This window comes from Myxine glutinosa, chromosome 2 (assembly GCF_964187855.1).
Source record: "Myxine glutinosa chromosome 2, kmMyxGlut1.1, whole genome shotgun sequence".
In the NCBI taxonomy this organism is placed as follows: Eukaryota; Metazoa; Chordata; class Myxini; order Myxiniformes; family Myxinidae; genus Myxine; species Myxine glutinosa.
The window spans coordinates 216,466,814-216,493,245 of NC_136262.1; the positions used below are offsets into that span (position 1 = coordinate 216,466,814).

General features: G+C 44.7%; 2 protein-coding genes across 2 annotated transcripts in view; one reads left to right on the top strand and one right to left on the bottom strand.

Moving 5' to 3' along the window:
• Positions 1 to 390: 390 nt before the first annotated feature.
• SAP18 (Sin3A associated protein 18) lies at positions 391 to 2,945 on the top strand. Its single transcript, XM_068106281.2, has 4 exons — positions 391 to 539; positions 710 to 819; positions 2,080 to 2,202; positions 2,444 to 2,945. The coding sequence occupies exons 1-4, from the start codon at positions 465 to 467 to the stop codon at positions 2,601 to 2,603; spliced, it is 468 nt and encodes a 155-aa protein (XP_067962382.1). The 5' UTR covers positions 391 to 464; the 3' UTR covers positions 2,604 to 2,945.
• A 6,788-nt stretch (positions 2,946 to 9,733) lies between these two features.
• The window catches only part of LOC137420841 (uncharacterized), a 43,018-nt gene continuing 26,319 nt past the window's right edge, over positions 9,734 to 26,432 (bottom strand). The window contains exons 5-10 of the mRNA XM_068106280.2: positions 20,045 to 20,105; positions 19,608 to 19,671; positions 18,709 to 18,791; positions 17,154 to 17,215; positions 13,769 to 13,804; positions 9,734 to 9,908 (exon numbers count right to left, since the gene is read on the bottom strand). Coding sequence (XP_067962381.2) covers positions 9,789 to 9,908; positions 13,769 to 13,804; positions 17,154 to 17,215; positions 18,709 to 18,791; positions 19,608 to 19,671; positions 20,045 to 20,105 — 426 coding nt within the window. The 3' untranslated portion in view covers positions 9,734 to 9,788. The remainder of the gene's footprint in view (positions 9,909 to 13,768; positions 13,805 to 17,153; positions 17,216 to 18,708; positions 18,792 to 19,607; positions 19,672 to 20,044; positions 20,106 to 26,432) is intronic.

The following is a 26,432-nucleotide window of genomic DNA, read 5'->3' on the forward strand; positions in this document are numbered from 1 at the left end:
GGATAGAGGGTGGAGGCTGGATGGTTTGTAAAATAGTGTTTAAATGCGTACGTTATATATAGACAGTCCTGAAGACGTTCATTACATAGCCCGAGGGATTGACCGGCTCTGAAATGACTGGTAACCATGGTGACGATATTTAAAAATGACCGAATCAGACTATAACACAATAATTAATATTTCCGCCAACCAACCAGCTGCTCTAAGGACAAGAGTCACGTGCTCCTTCACGCAGAACGAGACAAGCAAAACGAATCCTTTGCATAGTACACGTTGGGCGGTGTATGATCTTATTGACTTCCTTCAAGTTCCTTTTAGTTTTAGGCCAATGCTAGTAAATATATATATATATATATGCATATGCTTGGTGGGAATAGAGGAAAATTAATATTTGCTAGATCTCATCAAGCCTTCCACTTCCAGGTCACCCGGAGCCGGACTGTGTTACTTCCGGCGTGGGCAGGATGGCGCTTGAATCTACTGTAACGCAAGGAGAGATCCCAGCGAGGGAGCCCGAGAGAGCGGTGGATCGAGAAAGGGTAATGGGAAAAAGATTAAGATGGTTGTACTTGGTGGTGGTGGTTACACTGTACTTGTAGTACTGACTGTATTATGTGGTTTATTGGTAACGGTCGTCTGCGATTTGGTGAATGTGCGCGTTTCATTACATTAGACATTAATTAATTGATTCGTTTCCTCGACCCCACAGACGTGTCCGTTGTTGCTCCGTGTCTTTGTCTCTGATACGGGCAGACATCATCGCGCTGAGGATTTTGTCCGAGGTACAACGCCCGGAAACGAGCTGCAGATATACACTTGGTATGTTGCTTCTTCTTCTCCTTTCATGTTTGAGGGGTTGGTTGGGGGAGGTCTTTGGCCCAAGTCTTTCACCAACCTGCTGGCCAGACTTTGGTATATAGACTGATCCTTGTGGAGATGTTACGCCAAGCTAACCAACCGGTCTTTAGCCTGATGTTTCCAAGTGACAACTGCAATGGCACAAGACTTGAGGACGTCCTTATAGCGCTTCCTTTTATCAAATTTAAGTTGTCCGTAGAAAACGATCTTGGGATTCCGTGGTCTTCCATGCGTGTAAGGTGTCCTGACCAGTGAAGCTGGGCCTGCATCAGGAAATACTCAATTCCTTGGATACGACAGTGGTCTAGGATTGAGGTGTTAGGTATTCTGTCTCGTCAGGTGATGCCAAGAATCTTACCAGCACCCCTAGCCCTTAATTGTGCTCCATAGCCAATGAAACTACCTCAGCAGCCTTGTGTGCATGCATGTGCCGCACTATATCTTTCATGCACACATGTGCTGCACAATATATTTCATGCAGTCATGTGCGGCACTATATATTTCACACACACACGTGCTGCACTATATCTTTCATGCACATATGTGATGCACTATATATTCCATGCACACGTGCGTTGCACTATATATTCCATGCATACATGTGCTGCACTATATATATATATATATATACATCATGCACACATATGCTGCACTATATATTTCATGCATGCATGTGCTGCACTATATATTTCATGCATTTGTGCTGTACTATATATTTCATGCACGTGTGCTGCAGGATATATTTCATGCATGCATGTGCTGCACTATATCTTTCACGCACACGTGCTGCACTATATCTTTCATGCACGCATGCACCGCACGATATATTTCACGTACGCATGTGCCGCACTATATATTTCATGCACACGCGTGCTGCACTATATATTTCACGCACACATGTGCTGCACTATATCTTTCACAGACCGATGTGCTGCACAATATTTCATGCGCATATGTGCTGCACTATATATTGTGTGCATATATGTGCTGCACCATATAGTTTATCTTTCATGTACACATGTGCTGCACTATATATTTCATGCATACATGTGCTGCACTATATATTTCATGCATACATGTGCTGCACTATATCTTTCATCAACATGACCAACACAAACTGGCTGAAGGTATCGATTTAAAATGTTTTCCAACTCTGAAGTACAGTATGGGAGTCTGTGTGTGACATTACTGTGATCCTTTAAACCCTCCACTTTCCCAAAGGATGGACTGCTCGCTCCGTGAACTCTCCAGCCTTGTTCGGGAAGTTAATCCTGAAAGCAGGAAAAAGGGGACGGAATTCAAGTTTGCTATCGTTTATCCAGATCCAAAATATATTGGATACAGGTGAATTTATATTTCACACAAATTCATGTTTGTTTGTTTTTTTTGTTTACTAAATGCACTTCACCTCTTTATCATCTGTCCTCTTTTGCCCCAAACTTTACCCTTCTCCATTTGCGAGCAAAATAATCCTTTAACTTCAATCCTTTCTCTGATATCCCTTTTATTTTTAACTGTCATTAAACTCACCCTTGATTGTATGAATTTGTTTCCTATTTGTGCCTACCCTTCTATTTCTGTCCAGAGTTAAAGAAATTGGTTCCACCATTTCTGGCCGCAGAGGACTTGATGATCACATGACCTTATCCTCTCAGAAATTCCACATTGGAGACTTCCTGGATGTGGCAGTGATCCCTCCAGGACGCCAACACTTAGCCCAGCCCCGCCTCCTTTGGCAATTCTAAGTACCAGGTTGTCAGTCGTACAAAGCCAGCCGTGCAGACAGTTTACCACACATTGTCTAAAGTGAAGCAGTGTATTTAGCCCGTAGAGGCTCAACGATGGTAGAATGACTGTTGAGCCATGGTAGGAAATTTGTGTTTAAAATGATGTAAATCTGGCCTGATCAGCGAAGCCTATTTGCTTTTTGAGCAGTTTGTGTGCAAGTAATTGCATCCCGGCCTACAGAACAGTCTATGTAGTACAAATAGGGTTTTGATTTTTGAGGTTGTAAGCATTGTTTTTTTAGAATACATTTTTCATTTTCTCCTTGTGAATGCAATATGCTGAATAAAGATGGAAATGGATTTGGAATGTGTCTGAGGTGTTGAGGAAAAATCTGGATGGATTGCTCGGAGTGGATAAAATGCTTTTTTTTGCCACTAAAAACACAGGTTTAGCTTTGATATTGAGGTCAGAATTTTGTACATCTACATAAGACCAATCCTTTCGCATCTTGAGACACATAGGGCTACCGAAGCAGTTTCCCAGGCTCGTGCACAATTCCTGGACAGGTCGCCATTCTGACACAGGATACTCGAATGGCTCATTCTGGTAAGCTGGTATTCATTTTGCTGATTCGGGAAGGATGACGGGCTGAGTCAACCCCCCTGGTGTTAATCAAGGGCATGACAGGGGCTTGAATTCATGACCCTGAGATCTCAAGCCAGCCACCTTAACTGTAAAGCAAACACCAGGCGAGGCTACATCGACATAAATTATACATCAAAACAAGCGTTACGCCTAGGTCCCCCGTCGGTGGTGATGTGAGTTGACAAAGTGGAAGACGCAAGGTGGCCATCTTGGATTTTGACGTGGCGACCCAATTTTCAATAGCGTTTTCCCTTATAATAATAATAATTCATTTATTTTGTATAGCGCTTTTCAAGAAGCCCAAAGGCGCTTTGACAGAGTGGAAAACATAATGCATAACAATACATGAAAACAACAATTACAAAAAGACAAGAATCAATAAGGAAATATTTAAAGCAAAAGGAGGGAGAAGGAGAAGAGATAGTCAGGGGTTAAATGCTGTGGGTTGAATGTTGAATGCAGTGTTGAACAGGTGGGTCTTGAGTGATGTTTTGAATGTGGTGAGTGAGGAAGAGTCTCTGATGGTGTGAGGTAGTGAGTTCCAGACGGTGGGAGCAGCGATGGAGAAGGCCCTGTCCCCCCAGGATCTGAATTTGGTCCGGATGGAGGGGGTCAGGAGGTTGGTACCAGCAGAGCGGAGGTTGCGGGTGGGAGTGTGTCTGGAGAGGTCAGCCAGGTAGAATGGGGCCAGGTTATGGAGGGCTTTGTATGTCAAGAGGAGGATTTTGTACTGGATTCTCTGGGGGATGGGAAGCCAGTGAAGCTTGTAAAGGACGGGGGTGATGTGGACACGGGTCCGGGAATGGGTGAGTAGACGGGCAGCGGAGTTCTGAATGTATTGGAGTTTATTGGTGATTATTGAGGGTGAACCATAGAGGAGGCTGTTGCGGTAGTCCAGACGGGAGGTGATGAAGGCGTGGATGAGGGTTTCTGCAGCCGTGGAGGAGAGGGATGAGCGGAGACGGGCAATGTTTTTCAGGTGAAAGAAGGCTGACTTTGTGATCTGTTTAGTGTATTTGTCGAAGGAGAGGGTTTGGTCAAAGATGACGCCAAGATTCCGGATGTGAGGAGGTGGATACTGGGATACCGTCGATGTTGAGGGCAAAGTTATGGGTGGATTTTGTGAGCGTTTTTGGGCCAATGATGATTATTTCAGATTTATCACAGTTAAGCTTGAGGAAGTTGATTTGAAGCCAGGATTTTATTTCAGTGATGCAGTTTGTCAGGATAGAGTGGGTGTCGGTGGAGACGGACTTGGTGGAGATAAAAAGCTGGATGTCCGGCGAAGCAGTGGAATTGGAGACCATGACGGCGGATTAAGTGACCGAGAGGGGACAGGTAAAGGATGAAGAGGAGGGGGCCAAGAACTGAACCTTGGGGGACACCTTCGGGGAGGGGAGCAGTGGGGGATTTGCAGTTATTGATGGAGATGAACTGGTGTCTGTCAGAGAGGTATGATTTAATCCAAGAGAGGGCAGTGCCGGTAACGTTAAAGGTGGATTCAAGTCGGGTGAGGAGGATGGTGTGATCGATGGTGTCAAAGGCGGCGCTGAGGTCGAGGAGGATGAGAATGTTGAGATTGCCAGCGTCAGAGGAGAGGAGAAGGTCGTTGGTGATTTTGAGGAGAGCAGTTTCAGTACTGTGGTTGGAGCAGAATCCAGATTGGAATGTTTCATACAGGTTATTGGCAGAGAGGTGATGTTTGGGTTGAGTGGCTACAGCACGTTCCAAAACTTTTGACAGAGAGGGTAGGTTGGAGATGGGTCTGAAGTTGTTTAAGGTGTCAGGGTTTAGACCAGGTTTTTTTAGAATGGGGGTAACAGCAGCAATTTTGAGGGAAGGTGGGACGATGCCTGTAGACAGGAGTTTATTGTTGCAATGATAAGTGGCGAGAGAGCAGGGAGGGAGGCCTTGACAAACCTGGAGGGGATGGGGTCAAGAGTGCAGGTGGCAGTTTTCATTCCTATGAGGAGTTCAGAGAGGTCAGTAGGGGAGATTGGGGAGAACCGAGACAGGGGATGGCAGGATAAGGGGGGGCAGGTGGTTTGAGGGGGAGCGGGTGCGGCGGTGGTCAAGCTGTTGTCAATTTTGTGTTGGAAGAAAGAGAGGAAGGAGATGCAGTTGTCTATTGTGAATGACTGGGTGGTGGTCTTCAGGGGGCGGAGGAGTTTGTTTATTGTCGAGAAGAGTGCTTTTGGGTTTCCAGAGCCAGAGTGGATAATTTGAGAGTAGTAGGCGGAGCGGGCGCGGGAGAGGCCATCTTTGTAGTGTTGTAGGTGGTCCTTGTAGGCTTGGGAGTGAACTGTGAGACCTGTTTTATTGCGGAGTCTTTCAAGTTGGCGAGCACGAGTTTTCATCAGGTGGAGTTCAGGGGTAAACCAGGGAGCAGAATGGGTGAAAGAAACTGTTTTGGTTTTTATAGGTGCAAGCTGGTCAAGGCAGGAGGAGAGAGTGTGGTTGTAGTAGTCAGTGAGGTCAGAAGGGGTGTGGAGGTCAACGAAGGGAGAAGTGGACATTTTTTCAGAGAGGGTGGATGAGAATGAGGTAGGTGAAAGAGCGTTTAGCTTACGGAAATTGATAGTGCGATAATGTCTTGGTGTTGGGGTGGGGATGTTGATGGTCATAGTGATAGCTAAGTGGTCAGAGAGGGTGAGATCGGAGCCAGAGAGATGATGCAAATTTAATCCAGTGGAGCAGACAAGGTCCAAAATGTGACCATGGATATGGGGAGGAAAGTCGACATGTTGAGTGAGGTTAAAGCAGGTGAGTAAATCAGTGAAGTCAGTGGTTATTGTGGAGTCAGTGGAGTCCACGTGGATATTGAAATCACCAAGGAGGAGGATTGAGGGGGAGAGGGAACATAGCTGGGTCAGAAAGTAGGAGAAGTCAGACAGGAATGATGGGTGTGGTTTGGGAGGGCGGTAGACGACAGCCATGACTGACTGCGTGCGACCAGAGAGTTTAAAAGCCAGGTGTTCAAATGATGAGGATGAGGCGATGGAGATGAGGCTGGTCTTGATGTCAATGACGGTGGATAACGGCAATTCCACCACCTCGGCCCCCCGAGCGTGGTTTATTGACGTAGGAATATCCATTGGGTGTGGTGAGGTTGAGTGTGTAGTTGTCCAGAGGTTGTTGCCAGGTTTCGGTGAGACAGAGAAAGTCCAGTTTGTTATCCAGGATGTATTCGTTCAGGATGAGGCATTTGTTGTTGAGGGACCGGGTGTTGAACAGGGTGAGCTTGATGTTGTTTTGAACAGCAGGGATGAATTCAGGTGATTTGGCCAGGGTTCGCAGACAGGAGGTGCGATTGTGTGCGTTGTTGTGACCAGGTGCGTTGGGACGATGAGTGGGAGTGCGCTGAGTCGACCAGAGGCCGGGGATGGAGTGACCTGATTGCAAATATACAAACTTACGACCGGAGCCACGGTGAATGTACCTGGGTCGTCGGAGGAGTCCATTTGATTTGATGGCAGAGATGCATGATGGGGTGGAGCGGGTGTTGAGAAGAAGGAGCCTTGCGGCGGAGTATCGCAGAGCCATGCCAGGCAGGAGCGGAGAGACGAGCACGAGGCCAAGGTTGAGGAGGTGAAACAATGGTCCCAACCCACGGGAGCGGGCCCGAGGAAACGAAGGAGCCAGGTAGGTGAAGCCAGGAGCAGAGGGCAGGCAGGAGCAAAGAGACGATCACGAGGCCAAGGTTGATCACGGCAAAGCGGCAAATGCAGCGGCAATCGACCGCCGCCGCTACAAATCAAGATCACGGCGGGAAACCGCCACCAAACCGCTGCGATGGTCACAACCCACGAGAGCATGCCCGAGGAAACAGCGAGCAGGCGAAGGAGCCGGGCAGGCGAAGCAGGGAGCAGAGCCGGGGCTATGCAGAGGGCAGACTCAATGGCCAAAAAAATCTGCACGACCACCAAAAAAGCAAGCAACTGACAGTGGCCCGGTCGAAGAAGCGGCGAGCATGTGACGCCTGCGTCCTCTTCATACCGGACCGGAAGTGATACACTTATGCGTAGATACACCCACACACCAGATTAGAAGTTAGTAGTTCGTTTATTTTTCAAGATATTTCACTCAAGGTTCGGACATATATATGGTGGTGGCCATCTTTGATTGGCGACCCAATTTTAAATAGCGTTCTTCCTTATGCCTAGATACACCCACACACCAGATTAGAAGTTGTTACTTCGCTTATTTTTCAAGATATTCCACTCATAAGGTTGGAATACATGGCGGCGGCCATCTTGGATTTAGCCGTGGGTTGCACCCACACACCAAATTAGAATTCGGTCCTTCGCTTACGCACGCACGCATGCCCCCATGCACGGATGGACGCACGCACGCTCGGACAGACGCACACACGGACGGAGCGGAAAACCATAGTCGCCCTTTCCCTCCGCGGTGCGACGGGGGACAACAAAATGTCTAATCAATAGGTTGTGCAATAGTCCATACTATTAAAATCTGTTTTGCTAATGTTACAAAAAAAACAAAAACCTTTGACCTTTTAAAAAGGTCAGCTGGTGCTATAGTTTCCTTCATTACGTTAATGGCCAACATAACATTGTACACGAGCAAGCATTGTACATGAAAATTCTCCATCCAATGTGGGAAACAAAAAGCAAACAAACAATGCGGAACAGGTGAATCCTAAACCATGGAACCAATAAATTCCACATTCCTGTGCCACCTTCAGTCGAACGTCAGGCATTGACAGCCGTTTCGTGAATGATGGCATACGATGAACCAATGAAGTCCACATTCCTATACCACTTTCAGCTGAACATCAAGCATGGACAGCAGGTTTGTGAAGGACTTGGGTAAAAAAATGTACCCCATCTGAATGGTTCGATACCCAGTCAATGGTGAGTCCGCGTAATGTCACTGTTGGACAGTAGAAACCCTCACGTCATTTCCTCGTTCATATTTAAACTCAATATGTCTATTTTCATTCCAAACAGCATCATTCCAATCATACATTAATATTATAACAAAATACTGTTAAATCACGATTGTATTGAGATATTACCAAACCACCTCATGTCATCATCTGTTCACTTCCGGATTTGGGAGCAGGTCCGCATCGAGTAAATTTCAAAATTATAATTTTATTGAGGAACTCCGACCTATCTTACAACATCCGCTGGGACGCCAAAACGGTTCACAGAAGGTTTGGCGGGGCGAGCCCCAAAACTGAGGGAGTAGTTTCGGGATGGACAGGCACTCCTGTTTTATAATATAGAATCCATAGAAATTGAGTATAAAGATCCTTTGACAAATACTAAATGTTGCTTGACCTTCAATACTTTCATTTGGATCTTATTGGTATTCTCATAATCCACATTTGTATTGATCTTAACCTTTGCTTCATGAACTGGTCATGGCCACTTTGACTTCGACACAGGTTTGAAGGATTTTGTATTGCAAACAATGCTAGACTGAGCTTTTCAAAAAAGTAATTCTCCAGGTCGAGGTCGTTTACTCCTAATATGTGAAACACCCTGCAACCCATGCCCACAGAAAACAAACCTTTTGGAATGCCAGGTGCATTTTCGATCCAATCATGTAACTTTCGTGAAACAAAATTCTCCATCCTATGTTGAAAGTTTTGTGTCAAGCGGTTACAGAGAAAACAAATTTAAAAACGAAAAGAAGACAAGTCAGGAGACGACGATGATTCACGAGCGAGCGGTATTCAATGACAATGCTCAATGAGCAATGTTATGAGGTTAGTTAGCTACACAATACCGAAAATTCGGTTCGATTCCGACGACTTTGAAAATTTGACCTTTGTGACCTTCAAAGGTCAAAGATTCTGAAATTTGTTGGAAAACTTGTATTTCATGATGTATGTGATAATATAAGATCATGTACGATATTTCACCCCATCAGGAAGCGAACAATGTAATAAAACCATCAAAAATCGACTTTTCTAAATTTCGTGACCTTGTGACCTTGACCTTGGGGCGAAAATGAAAAATTGAGCTCCGTGGGGCTAAACACATGACAAATACCGAAACCCCTGTCAGATTCCACCAAACCCCTCGGAGAAGATGTGGCTTGAACTCGATTACCCCCTAAAAAAGACATCTTTTTCAGGCGTCGCTCCGCCCACAATGGGCGCAATACGCCCACTCGAGGCAGGACACAACTGGATCATATCAACCTCCCACCCAAGTTTCATCAAGATCGGATGATATCATCGGGTAGTTATGCTGCGGACAAACAGACACACACCCATGACGAATATAGTGGTCACTCTGTTTGATAACTTGTGAACCAATAAAGGTGCAAAAAAGCGAGGGCCTCAGCTAACATTCCAAAACATGGTCAAGGATGGTTGTGGACACCTATTACTAGTGTAGTAATTTCCTGTTATAAGCTTTACCATTGCATTGTGATGAAATATGAAGGGCCAGACTGGTGCAATAATTCCACATGACCCACAGTTTCTGCAAAAAGGTGGGTTGTGGAGACTCAAAGTAGCCACAGATATTGAAAAGGTTCTGGTTTTATTCAAATATATTGGGAGTAAATACAAAGTAGATTCATGGTGGAACGGAACGGTGGAGTTGTTGGCGGAGAAGCAAGATGGAGTTCTGCTGGTCTGTTGGAAGGCTAGAGATTTGATCCTGAGAAAGCTGGAGTACCTGCATTAGAAGGACAGCCTGGGAAGTGGAAGAAGGCAGAGAAACAAACACCGTACTTACAATTACGTTGAAGGTTTGAAGAGAATGCACAAACAGGAAAATAAGCCAAAAACGACTTTCCATTCATCCCAAATATGGTCATCACAACTCTGCAGCCAACAATCCTGCTTAAAGCTGAAACTCAAAGGTTCAATGTTTTCCGGATTAACTAAGCATGACAGATATGAGGACATGTCCATGAATTACAAAATTTGTGGACAATGGGCAAACCACAGTACATGGGATTTGAACCGGTGTTCCCAGTATCATCAGCCATTAGTTTGTACGGGAACGTTAAACAAGAATGAAATGTATGAAGCAACCGCAGCACAGCAGTTTTAACAAGGGAAGTCATTTAATGTTCTTTTCTACTCCCATTAACATTATCCAACCCTCTTTCTTGCAAGTTACTCGTTTCCTCCCCTCCACTCATTTTTCTTGTTCATTTATTGCCTCGCTTGATGCGTTCAACTATTTCTCCACTGTCAGTCCGTTATCTTTTTATCCCAGCACCTCTCTCTTTCATGAGCCTCAATCGAGCAGAGGTGAAAGAAAAAAAACAATCCTGTGTTCACAGGGAATTTGGCCCTATTACTGCTCCATACTCTTTCACGTGACCTTAAACATCTTTTTTCTTCTTCTTCATTGGACGGGCTTACTTACCCCTTCTATGCCCCTTAAAATAGTTTTAGTTGGATCTGGTTTGTCCATATATTTTAACCTAACAGCTTGCAAAAATAAAGTAATACAAATGATCATCGTACAACATGAGCCAAACTCTTGTGATCCTAATCCACGCTCGTCATGAGTGCTGATGCTTATGCATGTATTTTCTACTCCATGCTACAGTTTAGTCACACTGCATTTCCAAGCTTTGGAGGAAAAAAAAAATCCATTAAGGCGAACGGAATAATTGAACTAAATCTAAAAAAAAAAAAAAAAAATCCGAAATAAATATTAAATCTTGAATACCACAATTTAAGGAATTTGGTCCCAAAATTGTACATGAGAGACATGACTAATGGCGCTTTTCCATTGCACAGAACGGTACGGTACGGCACGGTAATTCCTGTGTCGTTTTTCCATCGCACAACAGAACCGTGAAAATAGGCGGAGTTATCTGAAGTGATGAAAAAAAAAAACGCGACCGCTGTGGTGACGTAATTTCTCATGCGACACTAAACTGGAAATAGCTCCACAACTATGGAGGAACTTGAAGCTGTGTTTTACTTCTTCGTCGGGTTTTGGTTTTATCTGAACATGAGTTTTTTTTAAGCGAAATGCAAAAAGAGAGAGAGGACGTGTTTGAGAAGAAGCTGAAAGACACTAAAAAGAGAAAGAAACTTTTGCAGACAACTATGAAGACAGACAACGAAGATTTGGGCCTGAACATAGCGGGACGGTTCAGTGACGATTGAATCAACGGTCTGCAGTATTGCTAGCTCCACCCATCGGTCTGTGTTTGGCTCGCTTGGTACCTATCCATAGCAGGAACCAAATTTAGCACGGGTACTTAGGTACGGTACGGTTCGCTTGGCAATGGAAAAACGAAACTAGAGGTTCCAGGGAACCTGAACTCAACTGGTTTATATCAATATGGTTAGAATATGCATAATAGAACCACAAACGATATAGTTTATATGTACGTTTATATGTGTGTTTTCAAATATCTTTAAGTGGCAAAAGGCACAAGTTTCATCAGATTTGATCAGTATTTGTGACTTTTAGAGCTTGGACGTCATCCAAACTGATGTTTATGGGTCAAGTCACGTCATAGGTCACGACGAGGTCATTTTTCGGACATCGTCAAAACCCGTAATATGTGTGTTGAGGTTTGTTACATACTGTCTACACACCAAGTTTCAGCCTTCTAGCTACATTAGGAAGTACCAGATTGACAAAAATTGATTTTTCAATATGGCCGCCCTGCCGTGCCCATTTTTGGGCGTGCAACGCCCAAATGCAATCCCAAACTAGTTTATGTCTTAAAGATGCTGCATAACAAGTTTCATCAAATTTGATCAATATTTGTGACTTTCAGAGCGTAGACGTCGAATTGTTTACAGACGACAGACAGACGACAGACGGACGGACAGACGGACAGACAGAGACAGACAGACAGACACAGACAGACAGACAGACAGACACAGACAGACAGACGACGGACACTGGGTGTCGACAAAAACTCAGCTGGACATAGTCCAGTTGAGTTAAAAACCGATATTGGTTACAGTACGGTACGGTACCGCGGTGGAAAAGTGCCATAAGATGGTTTAAGTCTCAGTTGAAGCAAAAGGTGAGAAAATCGAACGAATATTGGCGTTTTATTGGCACAAATGCATGCTAATAGCCGTTTTGAATATATATGGTTGGACACGATGTAGGGACGGGGAGAGGAGTGAGGAGGGAGAGAGGGAAGAGTAGGGTGGGAGTGGAGAGGAGGGAGCAGGGGGAGAAGAGAGAGGGGAGAGGAGTGAGGGTAAAGCTTTTTCTTTGTTGTTAAGTATTGTTGCGGATATGAGGACTGTATTTTTTTGATTGTGTGTATTATTATTATTGCTTGAGTCTGGCCCCTCCTGCCTCCAGTGTTGTGTAAAGGTCAAAGGGCTTCCGGTAGTTAATTCCATAAAGCATCCATTGAAAGACACTATAAAACCCTTGTTCAGTAGCTTATATCTTTATTATGTGTTTTAGGGTAAGGCATTGTCTTCCATTAAAATGACACTCCATTGCACCAAGTGAAATAGATAGATTCCCTTCATTCCCATTCCCAAAAACCTCCATTTCCCCTTTCGTCATGGCCAAGCCTCAATTTGCCAATTACATCCCCTCCAAAGCCGCCATTGAACATGTGCTTGGGTCGGGGAAGAAAGGCGTGCCCGCCCGTCGTCATCAAGGGCGGAGCCAGAGGGTCGCGCGACCAACCATGGCCGAGGTGAGCACACCGATGGGCGTGTCCTGAAGGCCGGCGGCTTAATCGCCGGAGGCGTTATAAAAGCGCGGGCGCAAGTGATAAGAAAAGGGAGTCGTCAGAGCAAAGCTGCGTAGAGAGGTCCATGACAAGAGAGGTCCATGACAAGAGCAGAGCTGAGTTGTGTGGTTTTGGTCAGAGTTGGTCGTCAGTGGTTGCGTTGAGTGGTTGCGTTGAGTTGCCGGTGGTGAAGAGTGGTTGGACCAGGAAAGACACGAGGAGAGAGAACCCGTCACGCCAGACCCCCCACCAGCACGTCGGCTCCACCAAGCAGCTCCGACCCGTGATCCCGCGCACATGACAGGATCGGTGGCATCAGCGGCCGTCGAGGTCCAGCCCGACGTCCCGTGCGGGATCAAGCTCCAGCCACACACCTTCTTCCAGCCAATCCTGCCTGCAATTTCCCCATCCGTGTATGTGAGTTTGTTCTGTTTGTTCTGTCCTGGGTATTTAATTAAGTTTGTATAAGCTAGTATTAGTAATTTTCACTGTGTCACCTGCTTTTTCAATGTTCCCTGTACATAACCGTGACTGCTCCTTTTGCTTGTGTGTGTAAATAATAAATCCCGTTACTCTTCTGTACGTCTTCTTCTTCCTCTTTACATTCGGTCGCTTTAGAGTTTTCCATATTGAATATCTGTGGCACGATACGGCCAACGTTCGGGTGAACCGGGTGAATCGGGGAAACTGTTAGGTCGCGGGGCCTCCGCTCGGCAAACAACATCCTTAACCGCGGACCGTAACAGTATACAACCTCCAATTTTGAGCTCTTTCAACCAAGGCAAGAACAAAAGTCTTCCTTCCTCATATCGTGGAATTTTTAACCACAGGCTTCTGCTAGCACACAGATAATGAGATTAAATTTTACCTTTTCTTGGTCTTGGGCTGAAACAGCACTCAAATTCTGCTTGAGATAAGAGGGAGGGGTAGGGGGAGATGGGATGTGAGGAGGGAGGGGTGAGGTGGAAAGAACAAATCAATAAAACTTTAACATTTACTCAAAACATGACTACAATCACATGAAAAAAACTTTGCTAAAGAGGAACAACTGTAAAATATCGAGATTAAACAAAGCAAAGTCTTCAAAAAGGTAACTTTTGTTTTGTTGTCTTAAAAGTAATGATGTTCATACTTTTTCAATTAACATGCAGTTTTGGATTTATAATCCTGTGCATTCCAGACGATGTATTAAAGACAAATGTTCTCACAGAATGTTCATCACTATTCTATTTTCTTATGGCAGGCCAAACCCCCACCCTGATGGTGGGATTGCTGTTTATGTCGAGAGCTTCGTCCACCATTTTACCATGACCTACACAAAGCCTGTCCAACCCCTGGTATGCCTATGGATGTGCATTCCTCTCTGTAACCATCTAATGCTGTCTGAATGATGTACTGCTCACCCAATGACTGCATCCACACTTATTTTCCAACACAGACCAACTAATAACCACCCATCCCAACTTTCCATGCCTTGTTTCTACTGCCATCCTGGCACTGCCACAACCAACCAACTGCAGCTACGTCATGCAACAATTCCATTGATCTGACCCAATCTGTGAACCTCCTCACAAGAATCTCCGCCAATGGCATGTCCCCTCCTTCATAGATCTGGTAATGCCTAGCTTTCCATTCAATCTTTTCTGCTCCTCATCTGCCCTGCATGGCTCCTCTGACCATGTTCTCATAAAAGTACAAATCTTTAACCATCCGGTCTGGTTATTTACTCAGGCTGACTAGCAGAGACTGCAATCTGTCCTCTTGCAAAAGGAATTCTTTAATTTCTGCATCAGATATCGACTTCACTTGGGAAAGCTTTAATAACAGCCTGCTCTCCATACACAAGTTTATTCCATCTCATGTAGCAATCACATGCATCCTCTAGGCCTGAGTACACCAAAGTCTGTGGTGAGATAGGGCTATCAAGGAGAGCTAACTTGACTGACTCGTAGCTTTGATTCTCCGACTCTTGAAGGGCAGAATTCTCAGCCCCATTGACATTCGAACGTAGGCACAAAATCCCATTCAAACAAGACTGAAAGTCTAACAGCGGCGTAGCTGGGCTTGTAAAATATTATAAACCACAAACACATATTATTCGCTTTTCAAACAGTCGTTAATGCTGTTCATAACATTAAACAAGTAAATTTGGAGGAATCTGGACATCCATGAGGTAAGTTTTACTTTCAGAACTGAGCGAAGATCTACTGTAATCTATATACCCCACAAGGGTTTGAGGTGTGCTCATTTACCAAGCACCTAGCTAGCGCTTGCCAAGCCAGCCGTTCATTAAGGGTTTGGAATGGATGTCTGCATTCCTCTCGCTTGTACGTGGTACAACCTCCCTCCGTTCTACTTTGACATAATCGAAAATACTGTATTGTATTTGCCTTGAATGATGGCCTTGGATGATGATGATGATGATGATGATGATGATGATGATGATGATGTAATCGGCTGTGTTCGGGAGTCTAAAAATGAGATCAACTGGAGTGTCCAGTGAGAGAGAAGGCCAGCAAATGCCTTGATTGGCTAAATGTTGATTGGTTAAATTTTGTTACGTTTGTGGGGGTAGAGATGAAATACCTTTGTGAAGTTAGGAATGTCGAGTTTAGCATGGACCGCACCGCACGGTGGTTCTTCGATGCGAAGAAGAAAAATTTCCATGTATTAAGTTGGGAATCTGTATAGAATAAGATCGTACATGTGTCTCCATTTGAGGGGTGGAGCTATGCTAATTAGGTAGGGCTCAAGGATAATCCCCAGTGTGCAATATTGCCCTCCTGTGATTTTTCCTTATGTTTTTACATTCACTCGGCCAGCCATGCAATCGGCCCCAAAGCTACAACAACACCGACAAGCCCGACAGACACACAGCACATTCCATCGGGCAAGTAAACCCTGCCCCACGACCGCCGACGTCATCCGAACAGCGGCTAGACTCCGCCTTCAGGACTCACAACGGAGAAACCACGCCCCGAGCATCGTGACAGGTTAAAGAGCCATGAGATGATGTAATGGGACATCAGGATTGGTCGGGGAGTGACATCAGCGAGGGACAAAGGAGGGTGCTCTCGTTCTCTCGTGTTCTCTCTCTCCTCTCTCTCTCTCTGTCCTGGGCTGCGTGGCGATCGGGGACATTTTTGGCTCTCTCTCGAACTGGCTTTGTGACGGCTGCGCTTCGTGCCGTGTGCACCTGAGAGAAACATCGGAGCTGTGGGGGAGTTTTTGTGGGCAACCCCCATCATAAGGAGGAGCAATAAGGCGACGGTTCAGGGAGCTCGTAGTGCTTTCAATGGAGAGAAGAGCGAAAGAGGACTGCCTGCACGAGTTGCCTCACGTTAGTGGCATCACGGGGAGCGACTCCGTGCCATCTTGTGCATTTCCGCACGGTGGTTCGAGTTGACCCCACCACGTGCTTGTCGAGACCAGAGTTAAGTGTCGGCCGGCAGAAACATTATTTGTTTTTACTTTTGTTTTCCCCTTGTTTGTATACGAGTCTGAGTAGAGGCGCCTCAATATAGGAATTAGTTTTACTTTATCTTTCCTTTTGTTATCCTTGCATTATTTTCATAAAATTCATTATTTGTTGCATTTTTTTCCTTGTCGTGTCCGTTTACTTGTTTGTGGGTTCGAGTCATTAAACCCCGTGGCAGCCGTCCGATTAGATAGGCTTCAGGCCTTTCCCGCGTGTGCGAAAAGATAATCCGCCAAGTTTCGAAATAGGCCTCGGAGTTAACTGTTTGGCGATCTGTCCAAGCTGGTCTTCATCGGCTACGGACTTGACAATATTGATTGGCAAAATGTAACTAAATGTGTGAGGTCCTCTCTCCTGCTTGCATAAATTAACTTTGACATCTGTAACATCTTTATGCAAGTACCAATAAACCATTGAACTATGTTATGCTTGGAACTTGATTGGTGAAGACTAATTTTTTTTCAATGTTTCAACTGTAATACTTTGAACCTGACAGAAGAGTGAGGGATAATTCCCCCACACATTGAAACGGTCAACCATTGCCCACCCAGCTTGGGGATTATGTTACTGAAGTACAGGTTCCCTCAGCACGACTCATACAACATCACACATGAAATGACTGCAAACAGTACCATCATTGTTATCAGCAAAAACCTTATATAGTACATGCTAATGGAACCTGTTACCATCACCACACTGCCCAGGTTAAGTTGTGATTAGAAGACAGGAAGTGATTTTTTTTTTCGTGATTTTAAAAAACGTTTGAAGTAGTCACCGTTGGAGGAGGAGCTTGTACGGTGGTGCCAGCTCCACGCCCTACTCCCCGGGGGTCACGTCCTGAGGAATTCAGAAAACTTGAGTCACAACAGAGGTAAATTGTATTTAGGGTAACAAGCCAGACAACTTGGCTTGTAGTGTGTTTGTCATCGTGCCATTAAATCCTGGATTTTGTTCCCAATACGGGAGCATTTAAACGCTTAAGTAGAAAATTATTCTGTTTTTGTTCTCATTAAAAAGAAACCCCAACGCTGCAACCCTCAATAAAATAACAAGGAAAAATGAAACCACTAGATATTGAAAACCAGCAGAAAGAATATCATGAAATATTCTTTGCAAAATACTCTTAAGCAGCACGATAAAACTAAACGATGTACATGCACATCCTGACCTGTAATAAAATGATAAATGTTCTGAACCCTGAAAGTTGTAGAAATATTGAACCGGTCGTTAACATATTACGTATTACGAACCGGTATTACACATTACGGTGTCACGGCGAGTTTGATAAACTTTTTTTTTTTTGTATACTGAATCGAGGCTCGTGAAAGAGCTAACATTTATTTCACAAACAAATCAACCAGACAAACAAAACACACAAAAAGAGGGAGCGGAAGACAAGATGGGGAGAGAAGGGGAAGCACACAACCACAACATTTGAGAGCAGGGAGAAGTGTGGGAGGGAGAGGGCTTGGGGGCAGGAGGCGTGGGAGGGGGAGGGCGGGGGGGGGGGGGGGGGAGAGGTATAAAACACAAGGGGACCGAAATTAGCCGGGGTAGAAAAGATCAAGGTTTTGGATGGGGGAGGATAAGAGATGGTGGTGAACAGCTGTTTTAAAGACCTGGAGGGTGCAGTGGGATTGAAGAGAGTGAGGGAGTTTGTTCCAGAGGCAGGAGAAAAGAGGAATGAAGGAGCAGAAAGTCTTGATTTTGGCAGTTTAACCATAAGAGGGTTGCAGGCAGATCTTGTGCGACCTGTAGGAATATTTGGGGGACAGAGCCCAGAGAGGGCTGGGGGTCAAGGCCAGAGAGGAGTCGGTAGAAGACGGAAAGACCACCAACCTGCCTGCGGTGAGTGAGTGAAAGGCCCTTGGAGTTAGCTTCATCGCGGGAGATTCCAATGATTCTGAGCGCTTTGGTTTCAACAGCGTGAAGACGGGCTAGGTGTGAGGCAGGAGCACCAGACCAGAGGGGAGAGCAGTATTCCATAGAGCTGCGGATGAAAGCCTTGTATGTGGTGAGGAGCTCAGGTGTGCCAAGGAAGGACTTCGCACGACGGAGGATGCCCAGTCGGCGACTGGCTTTGGAGGCAAATTACATATTGGACAATGACAATTGTCCAATATGTAATGTAGGGGTAATGACAATGCAAACTTGAACTTCAAACCTGATACTGTGGTGGTAAGCACATTTCAAGCTGCTACATATTGGGCAAATATATTTTACATATGATTTCTGCACTATAAATTCACAAAATCATCATGCAAAAGGCACAAAACAATGTTTTAAATACCGCATTACATACCGTATATTACACATGACACATATCTAACCTTTTGCCTGTTCTGCCACCATCGCGCTTGTATCAGGAGAGAAAGAGAGAGATGCATGAAGCAGGCCTGCACTTTGACTCGTTCTGAAAACAAAGGAATGGTAAAGGGCACATTATGGGAAAATTATCCCAATACATATATTATGTAATAAATACATTATGGGAAAAATACAATATTAACAAAAAAATACCCAAAGGCCAGTGTGACATTTGTGAGTTCAAAAAACTGAATAACTAGGCTTCCAGTGAGGTTCCCACTGGAAGCCTACTGTTTGTGTAAGGATTTTAAATTATTATTCTCACTACATTTGTGGAGACGATTCCCAGAAAACCGTTATAGCAAACTCTGAAACTTTAACTCATTATAGATGCTAATGTAACTTAATGCAACACGAATTTTGTTTTTGAAATTTTCACTTACATTGGCTGCCATTGCCTATGACATCATAACCTTTAAACATCTTCCCCAGAACCGCAGAACGGAACTGCTGTAAAATGTTACTATATAGAGCAGGGGTTCTTAACCTGGGGGTCGTGACCCCCCATGGGGTCGTTTGGGGTTTTCCGGGGGGGGGGGGGGGGTCATAAATAACATATCAATTTGTTGAGCCCATTTTTAGGAACCTAACAAAGGTACATACCACACACAGTATTTTGTTCGCGTATGAACGTATGTCACGACCCCCAGGTTAAGAACCGCTGATATAGAGGATTATTGTGGTTCAAAAAGAACATTGAGAACACAAAGGAAGAGGGTCATCAGGAAAAATGCAAAGTTTAGAAAAGTGGAATAAAAAAGGGAATGGAAATGTGATGATTGTTCAGGGATGGGGTAGGGAATCCACCATTTTGTGTGTTAAAAAAACGTTGGATAGATAAGGGCAATGAGAAATAATTTACCTTGCTAGGTTTTCATGGCCGAATGCTTGAGCTGTAGCCACAACCTGGGCAGCCTTGGATACTTCTGGGTTAAATGTAGATTGAGATAAAGACAAATTTTCGCAGAAAATGAGTAACAGAAACACAAATCGATTGTACCGGAGTAGGTTTTAAAACAAAAAATTGACGTTTCATGTACATTGACAATTGCTGAATTACCTAAATTTTTATTTGTCAATGGATTTGAAGCTTAACACTTGACTGCTGTTGTAAGGATTCAACAAAAGAATAGATAATGAGATAGTAGGTTAAAAAGACAAGTTATTTCGGGAGCAAAACAGAAACATAAAGTCATTTTTAAAATTAAGTGTAGGTGGGAGGAGGGTGTAATAGGCAATGAAGGAAAGGGGGCAAGAACTGATGAATCATATTGCAGTTCAAGCAAGATAAGTAGTTACCAAAAGTGGTTGGTGCGGCACTTGAATCCGTACTTGAACTTGGCAAAGCTTGTACTGGTATCTGGACACACCAAGGAAATTGTGTTTTTATCACTGCCATTTCTTCAACTTAAAATAAATCTGAAAAGACAAGTTTCTGAACACCAAAATGTCGGAATGACTACCATTGTTAGTTATAACCTATTTTTTTTTCCTTATTACTACAATTTAGTTTGTGATGTATTCATTCAGTGTTGATAGATGCAGTCCCATGTTGCAGATTACTGCATCTCCTCTGCACTCTGCTCTCCTCTGCACTCTGCTCTCCTCTGCACTCTGCTCTCCTCTGCACTCTGCTCTCCTTGTTTGTTCATTCCCTTATTAGCTGTATCAGCCTGTGGTACCAACGCTCTGCTTTCAATACACCGCCTTTTTGTCCTCTGACTTCGCTCTTCCACGAGTCACAACTTTGTATACAAAAACAACAAAAATAAAAAGTTCCCAGTTTCTTTTCTACCAAAACAAATCTTGATCAGAAAATTCAGTCAATATTGCTTATGAGTTAAGGTTATAACTTCAAATATAATAGACTTCACAAGTACTTACAAGTTCATAATATATCTGTGTATGTGTGTTTGTATATGTCCATTTATATGTTCATGTGTATATATATGTATGTATGTGTTTATATATATATGGTGTGTGTGTGCGTGTGTGTGTGTGTGTGTGTGTGTGTGTGTGTGTGTGTGTGTGTGTGTGTGTGTGTGTGTGTGTGTGTGTGTGTGTGTATATGTATTGTTAATGTCCGGCTTCCTTCTTGTGACTACGGGGCAGTAATTTGGGCTTTATTTTGATTTAACAAGAGGGATTTATTATCACAAGAACCAAAGGTGTAAAATGTGAATGTGGGATCATGTCGGGGGTAGGGAACTCAAGGACTTCGATGTACAGCGAGGGTACTCAAGATGGATCAATAAAAAGGGAGAATGCAATGCAAAATGTACAAGCAATCACGAACAATGGAGAGTGCAGCGATATTTTCACAGCAAAGAAAACGAACAAGAGCAGAATTTAGCCTATGCCTTACCTACCGGCTATACACAACATGAGTGCCCAATCAGACCATCCACGGAGGGAGATAGAACAGAAAGAGAAGAAAAAGAACGAGGGTCACAGCCCCTTGCTCATCGGGCGGAAGCAGTCGTGCTAAAAGGGAGTGTTCAAGAAAATAAATACTGAGGGTGTCTAGGGTGGGTGACTGTAGAGAGTGCGGTGTGGTGCGTGCAATGCGGGTGGAGCAAGAGAAACGGCAAAGGTGCGTTATCAGTGGTTGTCACTCAGAAGGAGTCGGGCCATGGAACCGCTGCCGATTGTTGATGCCCTCTTTATTAATGGTGAGTCTGCGTTCAAGGGAGAACGATAAAATAAAGACATCTGAGAAAAGAATGCATGAAATAAATAACCTACTGCGTGAGAACTAAATGATATGTGTAAGGGTGGCTTGGTCTGGCCCTATCGACGTGCTCTCCACGGCACCTGCTCCGCTCGCCCAAGGCTCAGCCCCAGCTCTAACCCGCTTTTGCAGCGACGGCTCCCCCACATTGCTTCTCCCCATGAAGCACCACAAGTCAGCAGTGGACAGGACAAGCACCAGTATCTTGTTCACAGCCAGACAAAAACCCAACGCAGGACCAAAGCCAAAACCAATGCGCCGAGCTCTCGCCCGCGGTGCTTTTATAATCCCTTGGCGCGGGCAGAGCTTAAAAGTGGATCGGGAATTCCCTTGGCGTAACTACACCTGCCGATTGGCGCATCCCTGTTCTTTCGAGAGCTCGCCCCGCCAACACGAGGCCTCCTTCATGAGTTTTGCTCAGTCTGTCTGTCTGTCTGTCTGTCTCCAAACCGTGGCATGTGATGGGTCCTTTTTGGTAAACATGGGACCAGCTTCTCCTGACGCTCACAGGTGTGGGGGAAAATTCTGGGAATGCTTTATTACTTTACTTGTAGGGGAAAACGGCGCAAGTATCCACAGGAAGCTAATGGCCAACTAGCGCTTGCTTGCTTGGAGATACATGGTATACGGAGATTGGAGGAAATTGCCGCTGTTCTATGCGCTACCTTCCCCGCACTTCCAAGCTGTGGCGCACATCCGTGGTGCACATAGATGAGGTAGGAGGAAGGTAGACAGTTCATGTATGGTTGAGGCGTGTCGTGATTAGCTAGTTGTGGTGTTTTTGGGTCATGGAGCAATGAACGGCGTGTATAATGTCTTAATGTCATGTAAACTTAATGTGAAAATTATAATGACACCAAAATAAAGCGCACTAAAATTGTGTTTACTAAAAGCTAAGTGTTGTGTCCTTATCGTGTATCCAAAGGGAAGATTTAGAGATGGGGAGGATGAGTGGCAGTTGCGATTCAGCATGTGATTCAAACCTCTTTTGGCATGCTACGGCGACTAACTCGCACACGTGCCACAGAGTAAAAGTAAAACATGATGTGCATACATACAAATTACCCCCTAGGAAATGGAGAGAAAAGGGAGTAAAACCTCTCTAACCCTCACCAATGCATTGTATCGTATTAAACCCACTACACAAGGGAGAGGAACTACTCCAACCTTGCATTATGGAAATAACTATGCTGAGGGACCTGTATATTGGGTGCAATTACCTTCGGGGCCGGTTCACAAAACCACAACAACTAACTTTCAAAAGAGGGGGTTAATGTGTGCTGGTAGCCTGGTACAGGGTGATGTGATTAACTGTATAGAGATGTTTGCAGTAGGCATGAGCATTGGGGTGTAGATATGGTAGTGGGATGATGGGTCAATTGTTCAGGTCCTCTTGCATTTTGCACCACCATGAAATGCCAGCAATAGTCTCACATACTATAGCTGCTCAAACAAAACCGTCTAATGTCACAACAGCTCAGGTTATCACGCAAAGGAAAGCGGTGCATGAAGATATTGCACAAATCTCTCTCCGCATACCAAGTAACAACTGTTCTTGGCAACGGTCGAGTTCGTCCTGCTTTATGGAGGTGAAGCATGAACCCTCACTATGACCCAAGAGATGAGACTTGATGGATACTATTGTTATGTTTGTGGGGGTAGATGATGAAATACCATAGTGGAGATAGAACTGTGTAGGGTAGCATGGACCATGTGCGAGTAGTAGGAAGCAAATCTCGATGTATTAAAGAAGAAAAACTGTGAGCTTAAGATTATTTATGTGTCTTCACGTGGTGGATGGAGCTTGTGTTATCTAGATAGGGGTTAAGATTAGTTTCCCCAATATGTGATTGCCTCATGTGGGGTTTCCCCGACGTTTTTATGCCTCCGCCCCCCCCGAAGGTGGTATGTTTTCGGGTTGTCCGTCCGTCCGTACGGGCTCAACATCGTTTTTCTCAGCAAACATATGTCCGATTGAGACAAATCTTTCAGGGTAGGAGTGACACCCATGCAGAATTTTTTAATGATAATTGTGTCGTCATAGGTCACGTGGTATGGCAGCCATCTTGGATTAAACACAAATAATGAAAAAATTATTTCTCAGAAACCACTCAACGGCAAAATTTGAAACTTGGCACATTGTCAAGTACTCCCAATGGGGAACAAAATCATGATAATGATGACATCATAGGTGAAGTGGTATACCAGCCAAAAATGTTTTAATCGATTTCCTTATCTTAAAAATCTAAAATTGCATGCACATGATCTATGATCCATTTGTATTGAAATATTAAATTTATGACATCATAGGTCACATGGTTTGGCAGCCATATTGGATTTAACCTAAAACCTTAAAAAAACATCTTCTCCAAAACCACCAAATCAAATGACTCGAAACTTTACGTGTGTCATTGACTAGGCATGGTGATTAAAAGATGATCACGAATACATCATTGGTCACATGGTATGGTAGCCATGTTGGATTGAAGGAAAATATGAAATAATTTTATCTCTTAAACCGCTTACCCTATCGATGCTAAATTTTACAAACATCATCTAACACCATTGTTGCATATTGTTTGAAAATGATGATGTCGTAGGTCACGTGGTTTGGCAGCCATCTTGAATAAAAAAACGAACCTTATCCAATCAACACAAAATTTCACAAATGTGATCCCCAACACATACATATGCAGAGTGTACATTTTTAAAGGTCATATGTCACGTGGTGTGGCAGGCATATTAGCTTTAAAGCCGATATTTAAAAAAAATCCCTTCTCTGAAACCGCTTCACCGATCGATGTGAAACCTGTCATGGCTGGTGAAAATGTGATACTTGAAAACAGCTGAAAGGATTTAAATCAAAATTACTTATTTTTATGACAGTGAATGAGGGCATCTACCCATTGTGGGACTATGCGGAGGCATATTGGCGACAGTCACATTGCTCTAATTTACATCTACAAGGCCCACCATGTAACCACCTCAAACAACAACAACAACAACAATAACCAACGTAACCGCCGACAGGACCCGAACATTCCCGATCAGGCTAAACCCCGCCCCACCACCGCCGACAAGACCCGAATGTTCCCGAGCAGACTAAACCCCGCCTCCAAGAAATCGTAATCGGCAACTAAGCCCCGCCTCTAGAAAGAGCAGGGCCGTGAGGCCACGCCCCGAGACTTGGGCGATTGGTCGGGGTGACATCAGGGTGACGTCAGAGCGAGAAGGTTCGAGCAGGAGGGAAGAGGAAGAGCGGGTCTGACTCTGGGTCTTTTTGTCCTTTGTCTCTGGCTCTCGGCTGCCGCTGGCTCGTGTGGAGCTTTTGAGGAGAGCTTTCGGAGGTGTTGTGGGACTTTTGAATAGTCAGAGGAGGAGGTGTTGTTGACGATGATGCTTTTCAGAGACAAAGGAGGCTATCCTGTCAGAGGAGACAGAGGAAGCAAGGCGAAGGAGGCTATCCTGTCTGCTTGCCTCATGCAGGTGGCTGCTACGGGCACGACTCCATGCCATCTTGTGCGTTTCCTGCGCGATCGACTTCGGGCCGCCTTGTGCTGCCGACTTCATTCGGCGATCTCTTTGGAGCAAAGCTGAGTGCTGGCTGGCTTTAAACAATTTATTTTATTTTATCATTCACCTGTCTGTTTTTGACAGTTGCAGGAGAAGTACATGGAGAAGAGGAAGAAGTTGTTTCTTGGGTTTGTTGATCTGGAGAAAGCATTCGATAGGGTTCCACGCAAAGTATTGGCATGGGCATTGAGGAAGTTAGGAGTGGAGGAATGGTTGATCAGAGTAGTGATGGCAATGTACAAAAGAGCGCGCACAGCTGTAAGGACGAAGGACGGGAACAGTGGTGAGTTTGAGGTGAAGGTGGGAGTGCATCAGGGGTCGGTACTAAGTCCACCACTATTTGTAGCTGTGATGGAGGTGCTGGCTCAGAACGTAAAGGAGGGTTTACCGTGGGAGTTGTTGTATGCAGATGATCTGGTGTTGATTGCGGAAAGTATGGATGGACTGAAGGAAAAGATGAACAAGTGGAAGGAATGTATGGAGACAAAAGGTCTGAAGGTGAATATCGGAAAGACGAAGGTGATGGCAAGTGGTAAAGCATGTGGTGAGGTGGAAAGCACTGGGAAGTGGCCCTGTGCTGTGTGTAGGAAGGGTGTCGGAGTGAACTCCATTCAATGTACAATGTGCGCTGAGTGGGTTCATCAAAAATGTAGTGGTCTGAGAGGGTCATTAATCAGTGTGGCAGCTACATTCAAATGTAAGGTGTGCACAGAGGGAGCTGCAGATGGAGGAAATGTTGAGTTGGATCTTTGAGACGGCGTGAAGCTGGAAGGTGTGAAAACATTTTGCTACCTCGGAGACATGCTGAATGGAGAAGGTGGATCAGACTCGGCAACGGTTGCTCGAGTGAGATGTGCATGGAAGAAGTTTCGGGAACTGAGTGGCGTGCTGATGATGAGGGGAGTGTCGTTGAAGCTGAAGGGAAAGGTGTATGCTGCATGTGTGAGAAGTGTTATGATTTATGGGAGCGAGACATGGGTAATGAACGTAGAGCAGCAACGAAGGTTGGAAAGGGTGGAAATGCGAATGGTTCGACGGATGTGCGGAGTATCGTTGAGAGAGGAAGACAAATGATGAATTGCGAAAGATGATGGGAATAGAGCCTGTGATTGATGCTGTGATGAGGAACAGGTTGAGATGGTTTGGTCATGTGTTGAGGAAGGATGAAAGTGACTGGTTGAGAAGAGTGATGGAAATGAATGTAGAAGGAAGTAGAGGACGGGGAAGACCGAGAAAGACTTGGCTAAAGATGGTCGAAGAAGAAATGCGGGCAAGGGGGTTAACAAGGAGAGATGCAGAAAATAGGGCAAAATGGAGAAGATTGTCATGGGGACCGCAAGGCTAACCCCCGCTCCAGTAGGGAAAATGGCCTTTAAAATGCAT

Bases quoted from the DNA above. Each gene is read 5' to 3' on its own strand.
- SAP18 (XM_068106281.2), top strand. From the start codon at position 465: ATGGCGCTTGAATCTACTGTAACGCAAGGAGAGATCCCAGCGAGGGAG. The intron at 540-709 runs GTAATGGGAAAA...TCGACCCCACAG, and splicing joins GAGCGGTGGATCGAGAAAGG to ACGTGTCCGTTGTTGCTCCG. The intron at 820-2,079 runs GTATGTTGCTTC...ACTTTCCCAAAG, and splicing joins GAGCTGCAGATATACACTTG to GATGGACTGCTCGCTCCGTG.